This window comes from Lichenostomus cassidix, chromosome 5 (assembly GCF_008360975.1).
Source record: "Lichenostomus cassidix isolate B80296 chromosome 5, HeHo_3.0, whole genome shotgun sequence".
Lineage (NCBI taxonomy): Eukaryota > Metazoa > Chordata > Aves > Passeriformes > Meliphagidae > Lichenostomus > Lichenostomus cassidix.
The window spans coordinates 43,510,253-43,529,623 of record NC_139486.1 but is presented as its reverse complement, the minus strand read 5'-3'; the positions used below and the strand labels follow the sequence as shown (position 1 = coordinate 43,529,623).

The window sequence follows — 19,371 nt, the reverse complement described above, 5'->3', positions numbered from 1 at the left end:
GAGAGTGTTTTTCTAAATAACTGCAGTATCAAATATTCTCCAGTTGAATGCTGTCTTATTCATTGTGTGAACCATTCACAAACCTGTAGCATGAGCTAGCATTCCCTTTTGTCATATTTCATTGTCTATTTTCCTGGAGATGCTGCAACTAATGAAACAGTGAAATTATGAGGGGAAATAATGGTATATAGTCAACACACTCAAATTTCGTGATTAAAATCTTACTGATGGGTCATATCCTTGCAGTTATTTATGCCTTTGAGGTTTTCAATTCTGCATCAGTGAATATTGGTTTGATATTCAACCAATACAAAGGCAACGGCAAGATTCAGAGAAATGCATTTGAAAAACAATAAGACACCTTGATTCTGAAAAGCAAATGCTCAGTTTGAGGAGGAAGTTGGTCCTACTGATGGCAGTAGGCAGCTTTTCTAAATATAAACCAGGATGAGAAGCAAATCTACTTTACTTCTCTTTGCCATTAAATGTAGTAGACATGTGAGCAAGGCCTTTCCTAGAGACAAGAACCGAAGAGGAGAATAATATGAGAAATGGATCTTTATATACTGAGTTCATAATTGCTTCACCATCATCATAACAGCTGTGGTCCCCAGCCATGGGGCCAGACAGAACGACTCAGCGCTAGACCCTTTGGTGTATCCAGGCTGGGACAAGAGAGAAGATGATGCCACACAGCCTACTGTAACGGAGAGAGTTATTCCTTCCAGAGAGACCTACCATGAAGGACAGTCTTCCACTACAGGTACTAGCAATAATGCCAGCTGTGTATGTTGTGTCACTTCTGTCTCTCAGATGGCCCCTCCTGGAAAGACATTGCATGAGCTTGTAGAGAGGAGGAATTACTGATCTCTTAAAACAGTGGCATAAACTGTAGAGTGATTAATTTTCTCTGTCCACTGTGGGATGGTGAGACAGAAGATTGCAGTATAAGCTCTGTATAAAACATTTGTTTCTTACTTGCCAACAGCAGTTCTAGGGCTTTTCATTCCTTTGTGAAGCATGGCTGGGAAATTGCATCCAGCTCATTACATAAATTATATTTTTTGGTGCTGCCAGTCTGTCTTTTTCATAAAGTTGAATTCATACTTATGCATATTTGTACATCAACAGGTCAATCCATTTAATTTGTGAATATTCACCTGGTGAAAAAAGTGTTCTTTTCATAGACTTTGTTGAAATATTTAACCCTCTGGCTCATTCAGAGAATGATGAGAGATAGGAATCTATAGAACTGGCATCACACATCATGATGCAGTCTCATAGAACACATAGTATTCATAACATCAAAATAATGTTCTAAACACCTAATATGATCTCTTCTTCTGGAGGTCTCCCCTCTCCATCTGTCGCTGGGATCTGTATATGTCACCAACATCTCTCTCCAGCATGCTGAGCATAGCTGTGGAGCTGAAGGGTCTCTCAGAAGCCAGTGACAGTGTGGAGGAAAAAGCAAAAGCATTCATGTCTTCTTTACTGTTAGAATTGATACCTCTAATGTAAAACTCACTGTAACAGGACGTGACAGTGTACAGGAAGCTGAGACTTCCTAGTTAGCCTGGGATGTAGGTCACGGAATTCTTCTGACTGCTGCCTCCATGTCTTTCCCTGTGTCCAATGTCATTTGGAATCTTTTTAATTAAGTAGAAAAAGCAGATGAGAGTACCAAATGGATTTGCCTTACCAAAACTGTGAGAGAGCAGTGATGATGTAGAGGACAAAAGGTCTCACTTCTCTGCCCTTTTTGTGGAGAGAAAAGGGTAATAGTGCTGTAAGGGGAATAGGAGGCTTGGGTGGGATGGAAATGGGAAGGCCACAGCAACACACACATGGAATTCACAGCTATTAAATAATCTGTGTTTAAATAATCTGTTATTAAACCATCGTAACAGCTGTTGCCTCTCCTGGTGGTGCTCACCACAAAGACCCAACTCAGCTAACTCTGCCTTCAGATGATGAATCAGAAAAGAGCACTGAAGGCATCCTAAATCCCACGGATGCCCCCTGGGGTGAAGTTCTCCACAGGACCACAGCCACTGTGACCAAAACTGGTAATGACTCTCCTCTGATGGGTAGCAGTAAGAATAATGGATTGCACTCATTTCTCATGTCTGGTGTGAAATGAGACATTATTTCTTCTGACATTGACTCCTTCCCTTGTCTTTCTCATCTTGGATGAGAAAGTGTGTATTCTTGAAAGTCTGCGTTCTTGTTGGGAGCTTGCAATGCAAATATTTTTATGATTTTGGTGCATGACAATATCCCAACAAGAATTCCTGTCTATTTAAGCATTTCCTTTTTCCTGGGTGCCCTGTTCCTTATATCCCCTGACTTTTCTCAGGTTTATTTTTAACTGAGAAAGCAATTGCTTTTTGGAGGCAGCTCATAGTGTAAATAAATTATAAATGTAAAATTTGGTTTTCATGTCTGTTCATTCCTGGTCTTGATATTTCAGCATATTCTCTTAATTCTGTAAAATTTGAAATAATTTAGTGGAGTTTGTTCATGTAGTTCTGCAAGGTTCTAACTTAAATTCTTAAACTCTGCATTATCATTTTAAAATTATCCTCATTCAAAATACCGCTTTGTTATTTAATACAGTAAGATGTATTTTAATGACACTTTAGTTGTTTGGAACTTCTTGCATCTCTCCTTACTGCATTTTCTGAAAAAGAAATTCTGAGGAAAAATTAGCAGTTGTCCTTTTACTTTTCTTCCTCAAAATCCATTTTTTTCTGGATTATTTAATCCACAACATTTAGGATTTGCCAGAGAGCTATGAAAACAATAGATGAGTGGATAATAAGTACAGTTCATGGATTAAAATATAGTTGTGTTCTCTGCCGTCTACTCATGTGTTATAAATATGAATGAGATTCTGTTAAGTTTCACAGTTCACTGTTTTTAAGCTTTGAGGTTTGACAGGTGAGTTGCAATTATAAAAGCCCAAGTATAATTTAGCAATTTGCTCAAATGTTTTAAATTAAGTAATTCTAATCTAATTCCTATGTAACAACAGGAATTTTTATACTCATTCTGAAAATAATATTGCTATTTTCTCCCTTCTAAACAATGTTTACTAGGTAGTTTCAAAACTAATCTTTTAGGCTGCATTGTGAGTATTATTGAAGGAAAAGAACCCTAAAGGAGTGTGTCATATACGAACATACCCTTTCTTCTGGGTTTGGGTTTTTCTTCTTCTCACTTCATATTCTACATAGGCTAATAAATAAAAAGCTAGAGATTACTGAATTAAATAAGGAAGGAATAATACGTAAGGTAGGTTTTTAAGATGTTTTGAAGTTAACTTAGCCATCATCACAACAGTCACAGCCTCCACTGCTGTTCTGGCACCAGAAGATATGACCCAGGAAGTGTGGGCACCTCACCTTGTAACAGCTGTTTCCTCTCCTGATGGTGCTCACCACAAAGAGACAACTCAGCCACCTCTGCCTTCAGATGATGAACCAGGACAGGGCACTGAAGGCATCATAAATCCCACGGATGGCCCCAGGGATGAGATCCTCCACAGGACCACAGCAACTGTGACCAAAACTGGTAATGACTCTGCTCTCATGGGTAGCAGTAAGAATAATGGATTACACTCATTTCTCATGTCTGGTGTGAAATGAGACATTATTTCTTCTGATGTTGATTCCTTTCACTGTCTTTCTCAACCTGGGGATCTTCATTTTTAGTGTGTACTTGCAGTGAAAAATCTGTCGTAGGATCTGTGGAGTTAAACTCCTAAGGCATAGGGGCCTCCTTGCTGGTACCCTTGGTGGTTTCTGTCCTTTGCTGAAGCATGTTTTTGGGTGACCTCCTAACTGTTCTGTGAGATGAGCACTTTGGTGATTCCGAATCCCCAGCCTCATCTTCTTTCTTGTGCATCAGTGGGATGAGGCTGGATATGCTTTGGCACCATGATTGGTGTGGTGGAGGTGGTCTGGGAGGTTATTCTGATGACTTGCTCCTGTGACTCAGCAGCAGCACCATCACTGGGGACTGCTGTCCCAGTGGTGAAGGCAGGGCAATCATAGAATATCATCCCTTAAATTCTGCCATCAGTTTCTTACTTCTGCTCACCTGTGGATTGCCAGCAAGGCTGACACAGGTGAGGCTGCTTCCTCCTGAGTTGCAGGGCCAGGTTGTTGCTGCCACAGTCTCTTCTTCTGGAGGTCTCCCCTCTCCATCTGTCACTGGGATCTGTATATGTCACCAACATCTCGCTCCAACATGCTGAGCATAGCTGTGGAGCTGAAGGGTCTCTCAGAAGCCAGTGACAGTGGGGAAGAAGAAGGGGAGGCCTTCATGTCTTCTCTCGTCCTTCTGTGCTTTGCCTGAGGAAGGTGGAGGTGCTTTCTGGCTTGCTGTGGCCCAGGAAATGATGTGGGTGGTGGTTTTGTGAGTGTTCCCTGATGATGCCACCATCATGGCAGTCGTAGAGTCCGTGGATGATGCTGAGCAAGAGGAAGCAACCATGGAGCCATTGGCACCTGTCACTGCACCTGGAAGGGAAGATGAACAAGCAAACGCCACAGATGGTTCCCACGTTCACGGGATACCTGGAGATTTTTCAGACATTGAAGACCGTTTTGTTCCCTTTCAGACTCCTCTTCCTACCAGTAAGAACAATTAATTATAACCATTTTCATTTATCCATCTGTAAGTTGTTATTGTGGACAATTGCTATTGTCCAGAAATGTATACTAAGCATTATTGTAAATGGTTATCGTATTGTGATTTCCTTTTTGGATTTTGTTACCATCATGTTGATGTCATGAAGGGTATCTCTTTCCAGTAGAAGCATTTGCTAAAAGGCTGAAAATAGTATTTTGCAAATAAACTTTTCTCATATTCTGTTATCAGCGTGCGGTAACACAACTATTGAAGTGAAGAAGTGTGAACTTTCTGCTCATGCCCATACATTTGTGATAGCATTTTGTCTTTCTTTTTTTGCTGAGCACAAATGATAGCTGTGTAACCCTTAATTATCTGTCACTTTTTCCCCATCTGTAACCCCTGTACCTTATTTGAATATGTACAAAAAAAAGGTAATTCTCTGTGATACCTTTCTTTCCTAGGTACCTGTGCTGTTGGTGTCTTGCCAGTGATTCATTGTAGCTATGCTACTGGGCTGTAACTGACATTTCATTTGTGAACAACTCTGATTTTCAAAGGGTTAATCTTCTGATGAAGTTAGTGCAGTTAACAGTAACAGTGTTTGCTTATTATGCCACATATTGCCTTTGGTATGTTTTTTATGTGTAGTCACATGCCAGTGATACGGGAAATGAAGGGACTTTTCCTTATTTCCAAATGTAGTTTCCATACAAATAACCATCCTAACAGTAAGGGGTTTTTTCCAAATTCAGCTAATCCAGACACTATTTTCATGCAACTTTCTTGGAAGTTAGTGGAACCATTCCAGAGTGGAATTTGGCCAATGCTCTGTGGATATTCTTTGCACATAAACAAGATTATGTACCTATATTTTTACAGTATTATACAGAAAACCCCCGAAAGATAATTCTCCTAATAATTCATTAATATTAATTCATATATTGTGAGGTAGAACTTGGCCTAAATGTTTCTTCAAGAATTTTGTGCAAACCAGCAAATTCAACTCTAATGAAATTGCCTGGTTATAGTATTTTGACATAGGCATAGTACTATAAATGCAATATATACATTTGATAGAATTTTTTTGGAAAGCTAAATCTGTTTTTAATTATGTCTTCCTACTAAAACTCATTTCTTGCATTTCACAGGCCCTATTCACTTAATTAATCTAAGCTGCCTCCTTAATTTTATGTGCAGACATTACACACTACGAAAAAATGTTTGCTACCTTTCTGTTTTGAGCACATAAAACCTGTAAGAACTGGTTTGAATCCTTTTCAGTGTGAATATCTGCTTTGAATCTTTGCATTGTCAGTGCCCTGGAAAAAGGCTCAGAAGGCCATTTTCTCAAAACTCTTCCCTTTTCATTTACCTTCTCTTGGTGCTTTTTAAGAACACAGTACAAGGGAATTACTAAGACACTACCATTGCCATCAGAAAGTTTATTTGTTGAAGGGTTAGTTCATTTGTAGTGTTGCCCCATACAGGTGAAATAGAATGGAAAAGATTAATGAATATATTAAAGGCCTTCTCTGATCAAATGAATGGTTTGATCTACTGTGCCACTTTGTTCCACTTGCCTTTTTCTACAGCAGTGTTGAAGCTGTGGTCAGACATCACACTAAATGTCCAAGTGTCCATAGAATAACTACTCAGTCCACTGAAGGAACACAAAAATAACTGTTCATAAAGAAAAAAAATCTAGTATGTTACTAGAAAAAAAATCTAGTATAAAATGAAATGCAGAGAGCTTTAGAGGATCTCTCTCTGCCATTTGCAAGGACCTCCCCAGAGCCAGAGCAGCCAGGGATGGGGCTGAACCTGAACCCTTCTTCTTCTTCTCAGTGCTCAGGGGAGCAGCAAATGCAGCAGGATTCTAAGCACACAAATTTTAATAAATGTCTGAATGCCTTTCTAAGGGGTTTTGTGGAGGAAAAGCTCTGGCATTTTTCAAAGATGATATAAAGCACCTTAAAATTGCCGAGATGTAGGGTAGACAGCTTAGTGAGTCCCTCTTGGTCAGCTTTCTTTGGTGTGAGGTCAGGACTCTTCATTGCTGAGTTTGTGCTCTGTCCTTTGTTGTGAGTTAGAACCAAACAATCCACCAGCCAATTAGTTTCTTAGTAAAAAATAATAAAAACATCTGGAAAATTCATTTAACTGCTTGCTGGCTGTGCTTCACAGAGGGGATAAAATATGCTTCTCAGTTTTGCATTTGGCAGGTGTTACTAGGAAATGAGATCAGAAATGCTGGACAGGAGTTGTAATGTGTGCTAAAGAAAAAGGACTTTCAGCTGATTAGTGTTTGTGTTTAATTACTTAGAGTCTGGAAGAATTCAGAGAGGTGGAGATCTGTAATATATTTTTTGTAGTGATAATGAGGTAGTAGTCCCAAATGAAATTACAGTATCTATAGTCTGCTGATAATTTTAGACTTGGGAAACCCTTATAGCAATAGTGTGGGCCAAAAATGTAATTGCATAAAATTTTAAGCAGTATGGCCAGCACAGAAAATACTAGAGACTGATTTAAGATCTAATACCATCTTAGAACCAAATTACATAATTTATTAAAAAGGACAAGAGGATCCACATCTAAATTTGCAGAGGACATTTTCTTCTATTAGGAAAAAAAATTTGAATCCCACTCTATATCTGTCAAAGTCATAACCATTCAGAGAACTGTTGGTCTATTTTATGAGAGCATTAGAGTTTTAGATGTTCAGTTTTATCCTGTGTTGGAACAGAATTGAAACATATGAGGGAGACAAGAGGGGAAAGCCATGAGTTTTGCTTCTCAAAATACTAAAGCTTGCAATAGTTCACATGAGTGTGATGCTTAAAGTCTGTGTAATAGTTTTCAGTATAAACACATTAATTGGTTCAGCGTGAACTTTATAGGGCATGATTTTTAAACTAGGAAAATCACAGTCTTTGTGCCTTGCTGTTAATATTCACCAAGTGTATTTGGCCTAATGGATGGGGTTTTTGTTCTTTAGGCTCTACCTCTAGTGTAGATGGTGACCAAGGAATAGATGATAGCCAAGGACCACACAAGGGACAGGATGAATCCACTGCTTCCCCTGGAGAGACTACCACAACAACAAAAGAGACACAGCCAAGGTCTGCCCGTGTACCAGGTGGGTTTTTGAAGTCAGATGTTTTAAATTCTAAGTGCAGAACTGTATTCATATGAACTGAAGTGAGAGATAAAAATGAAGATCAAATACAGTTGTTTAGGCTTTGTTCTGAATCAGATAATATTCAGCATTTCACTGGCAGTCTGAAGAATGGAGCATATTTTAAGTCATATAATTTTTCAGCAATATTAAAATGAAAGAAACAATGCATTTGGATTAAGATTCAAATAACTTTATTAAATTGATATGAAATCAGGCAAAGCTTGGTAAAGATATATATAAAGTATCATATTCATGAGAATGTTCAGTGAAAATAAGACCTGAGACAAACTGTCCAGAATAGAGCTTGCAGATTAAAACAGAATATAAAGAAGCCAACACCATGATACAGCTGCAAAAGAATGCAAATATATTCTGGGACTTACTAGTGGTAAAGTAATTTTTAAAACAGAGAAAGTAATTAACCCACTCTGCCTAGGCCTAGCAAGTCCAGAGCTGAAGTTTTGTTCAGTTCAAGGCATTGCATTAGTCACATGGGAAAAAAATGGAAAAGAGCACACAGAAAATTTTGGGAAGGTGACCTTTGAAGCACCTTTTGAGGAGCCTTTTGTGCCCACCAAAGTGCTCATAGGTGACAACAGTGATGGTGTATTTAATCTGAGCTGGCCTGTGTAGAGCTGAATGATGAAAATGTATTTGATTGGAACAGAAAGACTTTGTAAAAACAAACATTTGTGTAAACTAGGAAAAGAAAGTGTGACAGTTCAAAAGAAGTAGAAGAGATTGAGTTCTAGCAGTTCTGTGAAATGGCAAAACCACATGAGATACATTCAGCTCTCTTCCCCTCCCTCCTCTCTCCCTGCAGACTGGCTGATCATCGTTGCAGCTCTCGTGGCACTTGCACTGATCCTGGGCGTGTGCATTGCTGTCAACAGTCGCAGGAGGTAAGGCCACACCTCTGCATTTCCAAAACACATTGCCCTCCTGTTTTGTTCATTGACAGCCTCCAAAGCTTGGTCAGAGAGCAGAGCAGCAAAAGCCAGGAAAGAGCATCCTTTGTGAAGCACAGGATGCACAGAACCACGTCCTGCACAGGTCACACATCAGCCTTCACACTCACACAGAATCACTCACATGAAGTCAGCAGCTATATAAACCATTTGGTCTTGTAAATGGAAATTACCTGTAAATGGATCACAGAAAATTATTCTCTTTCTATTAGTTATCAATGGCAAAATCCTGTTCACTGAGAGTGAAAGCTGTGAGATGAACATAGCAGCAACCCTAGGATGAGCTAGGAATAATCCTTTACCATTACCAGCATTGTCTGTGTACAGGGTGAAAGCTGTCCTGGACAATCACAGCGATTCTGTGATAATCTGTTAATCTGGTCCTTCCCAACAAGAGGCACTATCACAGCTGCCACTCACAAGGATATGTGCTAACATGGCTCTCAGAGCTCTCAATAGCTTTATTTACTCCAGTTTACAGATGAAGAAGCTGAGGAATGGAAAGTAATGCATTGGTCTGTGCAAAGTTAGACAGGAAATTTGAAAAAACCTAGCCTATATAATGTTGTTACCTCTTTCTTTTCTCTGGGGGCTGTTCTGAGGTTGCTTCCCAATTGTCTTCATCAGTTTTTTGCTACTTGAATGTTAAAATTCAGCTTTTTAACAGAGCAATTATTTGCTACTTGAATGTTAAATTTTAACTCTTTTTTATCAGAATGACCATATAATATGTGGAGATTTTTGTTCAGGAAGCAGTGAGCACATTTTTTCCTAGTCTGTTGGTTGCAGAGTACTCTGAGCTGCTCTTTTAAAGGGCTGAGGAGCTCCACAGCTCCTTGCTGGCCTCTTTCAGCATTTTATGGCTGCAGAGCAGGAAATCATTCCCAAGGGTGTATGTAACATTAGCACAGTGAACTGAGCTACTTCAGATAAAATAACCCTCATCTGTGAGTCAGTAGGCATAAAAGAATAGCATTTCAGAAGCATAATAGTATAATTGGACAGCCAAATTAGTCATTCAGGCAAAATACGCTTCCTTTATAAGAAAGCACTTAAAAGTCCAACATCAGACACATTGTCCCTCTCAGGCATGCTGTGCTTTGCATATTCAGTTTACACAAGGCTGTTTGAGGACAAGTAGGATGTCCAGCACTGTGTAGCCTGAGAGTCATCTTAACAGCAAATCTGACTGCTGTGTAAGTACTGCTTTTTTACTACACTGAGGGATACCCAGCCCTCAATAATCAGTGTGCATCAGCTTTGGGCTGGTGACTCTTTTAAAACAGAGTGTGTGTGTGTTTTAATTCAGAGCTACACATAAAGTTTACTGGGCAGCACTGCAGTGAGGGTAACTTGAAAAGCACAGAACTTGTTTTCTAGCTGGACATCACAAGGAGCTGTGCTGCAGACAGCAGCAAGAGTTGTTCTCCCTATTTCCTTATAGTTGGTTGGCTTCTAGGCTTGACATGCTAATAGAAAGGAAATAAGAGTTGTCTTGTGTAATGAGGTGAGAGCTTGATCCAGATTTTCTGCTCACTCAGGATTTTGTGCATTTTCAAAGCTCTGTTCCCAAGCCTGGATTTAGAAGTTGTCCTTATACTGGGGTATTTACAAAATTCATGAATGTGAATATATTGAAATGATAGAAAAAAAAAAATTGTAGCATTCAGTAATGAATGTTATAGCTATATGTAGTAACAGTAGATATAAATTGGGTAAGTGAGCTTCTGACAAGTTTTATGCATATAATGGTGGATGCTTTCAAAAATAAAAAACGCACAATATGGAGAAACTTTACACTTTGAATGGTGTAAGTCTGCGCTGTCAGACACAAGTTTAATTTCCAATCACTTTTTCCTAAATATTGACTTCCAATTTTTTTATTATTATTTTTGTTTGTCTCTATTTATAGTATTTTATTTTTATTTCTTTCTAGATGTGGGCAGAAGAAAAAGCTGGTGATTAACAATGGCAAAGGGGCAGTGGAGGACAGGAAGACAAGTGAATTAAATGGAGATGTCAGCAAATCACAAGAAATGGTGCACTTGGTTCATAAAGAACAGTCAAATGACCGAACACAAGCATGTGACACATTCCTGACTGTTAATGAAACACAAAACCATCACGAGCTTGACATGAAGACTGGAGTGTAGTGGTACCACACTGCCAAGCAGATCAGGGCTGGGGAAATCAAAATCGTGTGGAACTTGAACAGGAATTCACAGATGCACTGTGCTACTGATGTCTTTTGAACATAAACATAAGTTCTTTCTTTTTAATCACTTTGCAATGATGCCTGAGTTAAAAATTGACATGTGCTTTCTGAAATACACCCGCAAGAGTCGCATAATGCTTTCAGTTCCCAGTCCCTGCACAGAGGACTCACTGTGTCCTGGATGTTAGGAGGCATAAAAGTTTACATCATTTTTCCCCAGATGGAAGGTCTTCGCTGTGTGGAGCTAAAGAAGTATCACACACTCCATCTTACAGATATTTAAGGTACTAAATATGCCGTGGTACAGAAGCAAGTGAAGAAAAATGTCAGGAGTAAAAAAATCAAGTTTAAACCCAAAAGGCATCTTCTACAATGTCTGAAATATCAGGATCCTTCAGAAATGCCTTCCAGCAAAGAAGAGCAGTGGGTGCTGCCAGTATAAGTAAAAAGTGACATTTTATAATTATGTATGGCTTGATCTGCAGTGAGGGAAACCCAGAAGGACAAAATTTATTTATGTCTATTTTTAAATTTCTGTGGGCATACAGCAAGTCTTCTTGAGAGGGGACATAAAAAGATGAAAACATGAGCTGATACATAATAAACTTCTGTATTTTATTATCCTAGGAATCTGTACAATTATCCTTGAGTTTTTGAGATGTTCATTGCTCTTGTGCCTCCCTCATTGATTGGTTCAAGTTTGTGCATGTTTTTAATGAGTCTGCTAGTTAGGATAATGAGTAAAACAAAATGACCCCAGCTCTATTACATATGCACAAATCAAGAATTGAGATCACTAGGGAAGCTGACAGTATTTTGTTCCTGAAGAAAAGGTCTCTATATTCTGCTCCATTTTACTTAGGAGATGCTGAGCCTATTAAAATATTTTTCCCCTATAACTATTGTATTATACCAGATTGCTGATATTTTAAAAGTTGCTTTTCTATGATCTCGCTCATTTCCTCAGAATTCTATTTCATCTACATTTTTTCCATCTGCTTTTTAAAAACACCAAAAGGAAAATCACTTGCTTATTGGTACCAGAAGTTCAAATTCTACAGAAAAGATCAAAGCAAATGAAAGGAAACTCTCCCAGCCATGTAATATAGTAGAGTAGCTGAGCTGCATTGTTACATGCTTTTGTTATGTCCTTCTGTGTCTGTTACGTAAAGTATTTGTATTAAGCTATGATGCTGTGCATTATATTGATATGAATTGTCAGGAAAAAGAATTATTTACTACCAGTGGTCTGTGCCATTTTTAGGAAAGCATATTGGAATGAAGGGAGAATGATAACTTCTAATTGGACTGCCCCCAGGAAATGCAAGAAAATTCATTGTTCTGTCAGCTGTGGGCTGTGGATGGTCTGTAGCAGGGATAGTCAAGGGTTCTGTTCACTGGCCATAGCCCTTGTCTGTGAAACTGTTCTGCTGAAGTATGTTATTTCATGTTCTCCATCGGAAGCAGTTTGGAGGATGAGTATTCAGCTGGCTAAATACTGACTTCAGCTCGCACTGATCTTCACTGGAACATAAAGCACAAGACTGGTGATTATATTTCTGAGTCACAGCCCTCCAGCAGTTTCCCATGTGCTTCATGGCAATGCTCAAGTGCTCTGGTATCTGCTGGCAGATCTCCTCAGGGCAACTTACACCTGGGCAAAAAGTCCAAGACGAGGTGATACTTTAAAATACACATAGGATGTTGACTGACTTTATGTAGGTCAGATATTTCATCTATGTACAGTGCATTGATTTTCGTTTAACGCTTCTAAGCAAGCTTTTCTATTTGTCATTATAAATCAAAATGAACTGTTGAAGGCTGTGTTTAAACTGGTGTTAGGTACTCATTCCACTAAGTATGGAGATCCAGAGTAAGAATTACTCCTCTCTTTAAATCCTAACTGAATATAGGTCTCAGTGAAAAGGACATATTTCGTTGTGTTGGAGGCTAAATTTCTCTTTTAAAAAGCCAAATAATCTCTGGCTTGTCATTCATCTCCCTACTCAGATGTTGAATGAAGAAATCCACAAACTTCTTCCTTATTTATCTTATATTCAGTAGCTATAAAAACACAGACAACACTGGTTGGGTTCTTTATATATTTTTAAATGGGAGATGCTCAAGAGGCAATGCCATTATTTTATATATGCTGATTCTTTTTAGATTATGTCCTGTGACTCACATGTAATTGTTTCATTATAGTTTCAAAACTAGATGGCCATTTCATATGTGTAATATAGTACATATTTTTATTAATCTTGCTATTATGAGGGGTTGTTTGTTGTGTGTATGTATTTTTATATAGAGCACTTGATATATTTGCATATTTATTTAACAGATTAATCAGAATGAAAGAAAATATCGTCTCTAAATTGTAACTAGAAATATTATTGCTAAAAACACATCAGACTTTAAAATGAGCTTCCAAAATAAACCTGATTCCACACAGAGGATAAAATGTAAGACCAGCTATTGGTGGGAGAGAAGTTTTCAGCAGGATTGTCATGTTGAGTGCTGTGATCATGTTTTCTGCTCGAAAATCCCAAGCCGGGCTGAGGTGGATGCTGTGTGACCTTGTCTGCTCTGCCAGCCTCCCAGAGGCTCCACAGATGCTGTGGGAGTTGGTGATGAGCTCAGCTTTGCCCCAGAAGGAGACAACAACTTGGTTCAATACAAGATCAACCCAGTAAGATCTTGTTGACCATTCCTGGCTCACTGAACCAACAGCATTTGGAAATCTCAGCACCCAGCAAGATCCAGCCCTTCCTTCAGGGTGCTGGCAGACAAACTTTGTCTTGGTCTATCCTTGGTGCCTAGGAAGGATGAGGATCTGCTAAAAATGCTAAGGAGGTCACACCCTGCGATCAGCATGTGTTACTCCTTTGTCTTGAAAAATTTCAAATAAATGTGACCCAGACCATTGGAGATGCTGTCTAAAGCAGCAAGCATATTTAAGAGGGAAATTGTGTGTTTTATGGGAATGTAGTATTTTCATGAAGCAATGCAAGCTGATTGTTTCATCTGTATTTTCTTGAAGATCTGAAAAGGAATGTTTGATTAAAGCAGAGAAAGGATGTGTGGCTGTCATGTCTACCTTTGTGGATGTTAAAAACCATTTCCACAACGCCCGTTCCAAAATTGTAGTTTTGAAGTTTTTCACATGATAGGGATGTTTTTTGTGTGTCCCTTATCAACAGCAACAGCCTCTGTACTAATTAGTTTGAAGCACATTGCCTGGAATATTTTTAGGAGACAATTGCCAAGTGTCTCTTTAGCACATATCATTCTGGTAAGGGCTGACCTTGATTATTCTTTCTGTAGATGAAGGAAATAAATCCTCTGACAAGTCTGTTCTGCCTCAGCATACACAGACACCAGGGCATTTTTAAAGTCAGCAGTTGATGGTTTTATTTTAAGCTATATTAGGCCACTAGACAATAATTATTTCTTAGTCTTTATTAAACAATTCAAGGGTCTGATTCCTTTTGAGTCTGCAAGAGCTCTGATTAGTCAAACACCAGCCCTTTTGGTAACCACAGGTTCTGACTAGTTCTTAACTGTGGAGGGTAAAAGGAGAAAAGGTGGCAGGAAAAGGGCTTGGGGTGTGGTTCCACCTGTGTGGGAGTGGGTGACAAAATTCCTTAAGGGTGGAAAGAATTGTGCAAAGGTGTGTTGGTGGTGGAGCTCCAGGGGATTAGAGATGGAGGGAAAGCACAATTTCTGGGAAAGGTTGTAAAGGGAAAGTGAAATTTCTGTGCTGCTACTGGGAAAGTACCTTCAGCACCCCCAGGACTTCGGCACTCAAACGTTTCACAACTCTGAGAAGGAAAAAAGCCTTTTCCTGTGAACCTCCCACACCTCCAAGTCATCCTCATTCACCATCTCGCTTTCAAACTGATTTTGAATTTTCCCCTAGTAGCTTATTGCTCATTTTTGCTATGCCATGCTGCATGTGCCATCCACCAACACCATGCTGGGGGCAAGCAGCTGTGACCATGAGCAGTGAGAGGCAAATTTAGCCAAGATGAGTGATAGTGTCCTCTGTACAGCACAGAGACTGCACTTTTTGCCCTCCCTTTCTCACCTGTTTGGAGTAAGGTTAGTAAAGGCATGATTCCGAAAACATTTATGAGAGAAACCAATTTGATTTTTATTTATGCCTTGACACATACTATGCATGAGGTGAAAAATTACTACAGGGGCTGTACATGTGCTGAAACCCTAACACATGCCAGGTGTTAAAGTTGCCTGGGAAAAAATGCCTGAAAATTGGCCTGTGGCAGTAGCCTTAGCACATAACAGCAGTTACTCTCTCCATCTCTCTTTTCCCCTCCCTGCTCTCTTTTCTATCCCACTCTGGTTGGAACCACCAACGTTACATTCGTCTGAGAAATCTATCATAAAGAATCCTCCCTGACTCCTCTTACAGCAGGACAGGACAATTTTGCTTCTTGCTTATCTTCCTGTTTTGAAAGTGCAAGACATACAGATCTTCACATAGCTCAAATGAGCTGCTGCATGATTTTTTTAAAAGCTGAAACTGAAGAAGAGAATCCACCATCAAAGAAGCTCTTCTGACCTCAAGACGGTTGATTATTGTTAAAGTGCAGGTAAAGCAGAGGCAGTGAAAGCTTTATATATGCTTTAAACAGAGCCTTCTTACCATTTTTTCTGGATGGTTCCAGCAAGCAGTAGAAAGGTTTTGCCTGAGTGACACCTTCAAGGAGTCTCAGGCTTTTAATAAAACTTCCTACTCTACAGGCAAAAGGGTTTTGGATGAACAAGTGGGGGGAATGAAACCCATCTGTACACATTCTCTGCCACACAAAGTTGTGCATTGAACACTGATGTGAATGTCTTTAGTTTTTCTTTCAAAAAAATTTCAAAACTATGAAGCTTTGCATCAAAACAAGTCCAGAAAGACTGCCAAAAATATTACTTTTTTTTCTCAGAAACAGACATAATTTCAGCTAGTTTTAGTATTCCACATAGAAGACACATCTGTATAAAATTACTTTTTCTTCCTTTTTTTTTTTTTTTGGAGGGGGGTGGGGGGAAGAGTCGCCATGTCTAATACATAGTATAGCTTTGCCTTTGTACTAAAATGAAATTCTTACAAGTAATTTATTTCTCACTGGGGAAAAAAAAAGTATGTGCAAATTTACAACAAAATAGGATTGTTCAAGTCTAAGATGTCATAAATTTAAGTGCATTTATCAGGAAAACCTCCAGCATTTTTTAGAAAATGAAGGAAAAGTCTCACTCAAACACCCACTTAACTTAGAATTTAGGTCAACAGCAGCTTCCTTCTGGTGCTGAAGCTGAGGCACAGCTGAGATTAGAGGTATGTAGGCTGGCAGTGGTAAATCAGCATATGGCTCATAGGCACTGAGACTCTGCACATGCAAAACTTTTAGGTCTGCTGAGTTTGTCTTGAAGTCCTTGTAACTATCAGAGCAACCCAGGGCAGAGGAGGATGCAATAAGGCATTTTCCACTTCCCTGGAGGCTCTAAGTTTTGTACCTGGCTTCTGAAAGCCTTGCCTTGGGCAGTCATGTTAGGGTGGAGCCAGTTTTAATGCCCTTATTGCCAGTTCCATGTGGAACTGTATAAATGGTCTGGTGTCATTTGGTACCAAATGGCTTTGGTACAGCTGAGTTTTAGCTTTAATTCTAAATTTACTTGTAGTCATTGGTGTACATAATCTAGCTTCTGGCATAACAGAAGGCTTTTTTCTCCTGGGTTAATCTGAAAAAAAACCTTAGATCATTTTCATTGACCACATTTTCCTTTGCATGAATTGAGACTCCACACTTCCATTTTTCTGATAACAAATGGCAATAAGCTGTTTTGCCCCATTATGTGTGTTAAAATCTGAGTTTATATTCACCACTTTTTATCAACCTACTTTTTTTAAAAGCAAGCATCCTGTTCAGGGCTGCTGCTGCAGATTGCTAGCAGCACTTTACCAGAGCTAGCTCAGGGAGAGTTTTCCACAGCTGATTTTATCTAAGGTGAGTCCATCACAGCTGAGCACCATACACAAAACACAGTGATTTCAGCTGATAGCAGCACACCAAGGGAGAGAAGAGTCTTCTGCACATGCTGTGGACTACAACAATCAGTGATACTAAGCTCAGAGCAAATTTTGGGCTCCTTGTACTTTTTGGATCCACAAATTATTCCCTGTTTTGGCTTTTTCCAAGCATTGCCTGTCTATCTGTATCCTAGTGTGCAAGTACATGGAGTTTGTCTTCCTGTAAAACTGTTTCCCAATCATCCACTCAATTCAGCACATTTTGTTTTGCAGAAGTAGGTCTTCAGATTCACTAGGGGAGTGAGTTTTATAGTTCTTGGATATTTCCCTGCAGTTTTTTTGTGGTTCATTTTCTAGTTAATCTTTCTTTCATTAATCAGGTAAAAGTCTGAAATGAACTCTAGGTAAGGATGCATGTTTGTTCAGCCAGCGACTTAAAAATTAACAAACTTACCCTTTGTTCAAGAAGGTTAGCTTCCTCCCTGCCCATGAAGGGGACAGGTGTAAAGTCTGCCTATTGTTTACAGGCTGGTCAAAAATGGGAGTAACCAAGCTCAGAAACAAAGCTGATACGATCCTGTCCATCTAGATAATACCAGAAACCTATGTTAAAGAGTGGAAAGAATTTTGAGTGAACTTCCTAGCTTGGTCCCTCTTCTTGTTGCTTCATGGCATTGGGAGTCAGCTGCTGTTTCTCACTTGCACATCGGCACAGCAGCATTTCTCAGGGGCAGTCCAGGGATCACAGGAGAGCAATCCATGGAGCATCTTCAGGCACCCCAGTAAGAAAGCAGCCAAATGGAGATAGGTCAGTCTTACAGATGACTTCAGGAAAAGCAAACATTTTCAGTCCAGTCACGAGTGAGAATGAAGAGCACAACACTGTGTAAAACAGACTCTATGTTGCTTTTCTAAATACTCATCCCTGCACTCCAGAAGCACCACCAAGAGTGTCAGGTCTTGCTCCCCCAGGCCTTGTCCCCGTAGTTTGGTGGGCAGGAGTCACCTTTGCCATTTATCAGTCTACACAGACACATCCTGCTTATCACCACAGAACCACCACAACCACAAGGCCTTATCTTGCATGCATTCTGCTTTCCTTCCTGCCTTCACTGCATGCTGTGCAAGAGAGACAGACAGCAGCTAGACGTCTGCCCAGCCTGGAAGCTGCCTCAGCTTTGGTTGCCTGCACAGGGCTCTGCACCAAAGCAAAACAGCAAAAAGGGATACACAGGGGGCTTGCAAGGGCTTAGAGAATCAGCCTTTTGGGTGTGTATTTTCAGAAGGGCCAGCTTCATATAAATGCAGTACTGGTTCCTGAATGGGTTGGTTATTTTAGGCATTTTGCAGAAACCTTGTTTTGAAAAAAGCAACATACATAGGTCAGTGTCAAGCCTTTAATGTTAAACTTCTATCATGATGTGTAACAGGAGAACAGACACCATTTATGGAAGGAATTTGAACTTACACAGTGCACATGAAGTATGTGAGTGATGGGCATCCTGAACTAACTCCAGCAAGGAATTTTATGTCAGCAGAATGCATTTATTAGCAACGCTTGTTGATGAGGCCAGATCAGGACATTTTTGTCTCTGGAATCAAAATGGCAGAAGAGAGCTGGGATCTCAGATTTGCTTTTTGCCCAAAGATCCTCATGGCACCACATCAGGACCGAATTCGTTACTGACTCAGAGGGCAGACTGCCAGCTGAGGCACTGCCAAAGCCACTTCCTGCCATGCCTGGATTTCTTTGGAAATCTCTCAAGTGGATGATTAAGAAGAAATGAGCCCAGGGTTGTGCACACTGTTAGTCCTCCCAGCTGAGGTTTTGGTCATGCCTTTATCACACACCGGTAGCCGTGCTATTTCCGTAGCGCCTGCTATTCCCAGCATGCAGGAACGTTGGAGCTCTCTCTCCATACTTGGCAACTGCCACTCCACAGGGCCATGGTTCACTCCATGAGATCTCTTAATTTATGTGTTAAATACTGTTGATTTCTTTACAAAGAACTCCAGAAGTTCCGCTATGGGCTTTGTTTATTTATTTTTTTTTTTAGAAAGGCTATGAATAAAAGATTTATTTTTTAGCAGCCAGGGGAGGGAAGTAGGTTTCTAAAGCAACTGCAACCATTGATTTGTATCCTCCTACTCTTCTAACATCTCTTTTCACTCCTCGAGGCTTCATTGCCAAGAACTGTAGTTAGTGTATCCTGGCCTTTGTGCGAAATGAGCTCATTTGCAGCCGGCATCCTGGAATATTTGGAGGATAAAGTGAGGGGTGAGATTTCTAACCCTTTGGCAAAGTCAGGTCCATCTTCTACCCTGC

General features: G+C 39.8%; 1 protein-coding gene across 12 annotated transcripts in view; it reads left to right on the top strand.

The window, feature by feature from the left end:
- The window catches only part of CD44 (CD44 molecule (IN blood group)), a 47,137-nt gene extending 33,055 nt beyond the window's left edge, over positions 1-14,082 (top strand). For 8 of the 12 annotated variants that reach the window (XM_085062678.1, XM_085062676.1, XM_085062674.1 and 5 more), the window contains 7 exons: positions 602-763; positions 1,911-2,069; positions 3,346-3,576; positions 4,458-4,643; positions 7,640-7,780; positions 8,646-8,724; positions 10,727-14,082. In XM_085062678.1, coding sequence (XP_084918804.1) covers positions 602-763; positions 1,911-2,069; positions 3,346-3,576; positions 4,458-4,643; positions 7,640-7,780; positions 8,646-8,724; positions 10,727-10,943 — 1,175 coding nt within the window. In that variant the 3' untranslated portion in view covers positions 10,944-14,082. The remainder of the gene's footprint in view (positions 1-601; positions 764-1,910; positions 2,070-3,345; positions 3,577-4,457; positions 4,644-7,639; positions 7,781-8,645; positions 8,725-10,726) is intronic. The other 4 variants (XM_085062677.1, XM_085062682.1, XM_085062681.1 and 1 more) reach the window with 4 other exon arrangements.
- Positions 14,083-19,371: the final 5,289 nt, after the last annotated feature.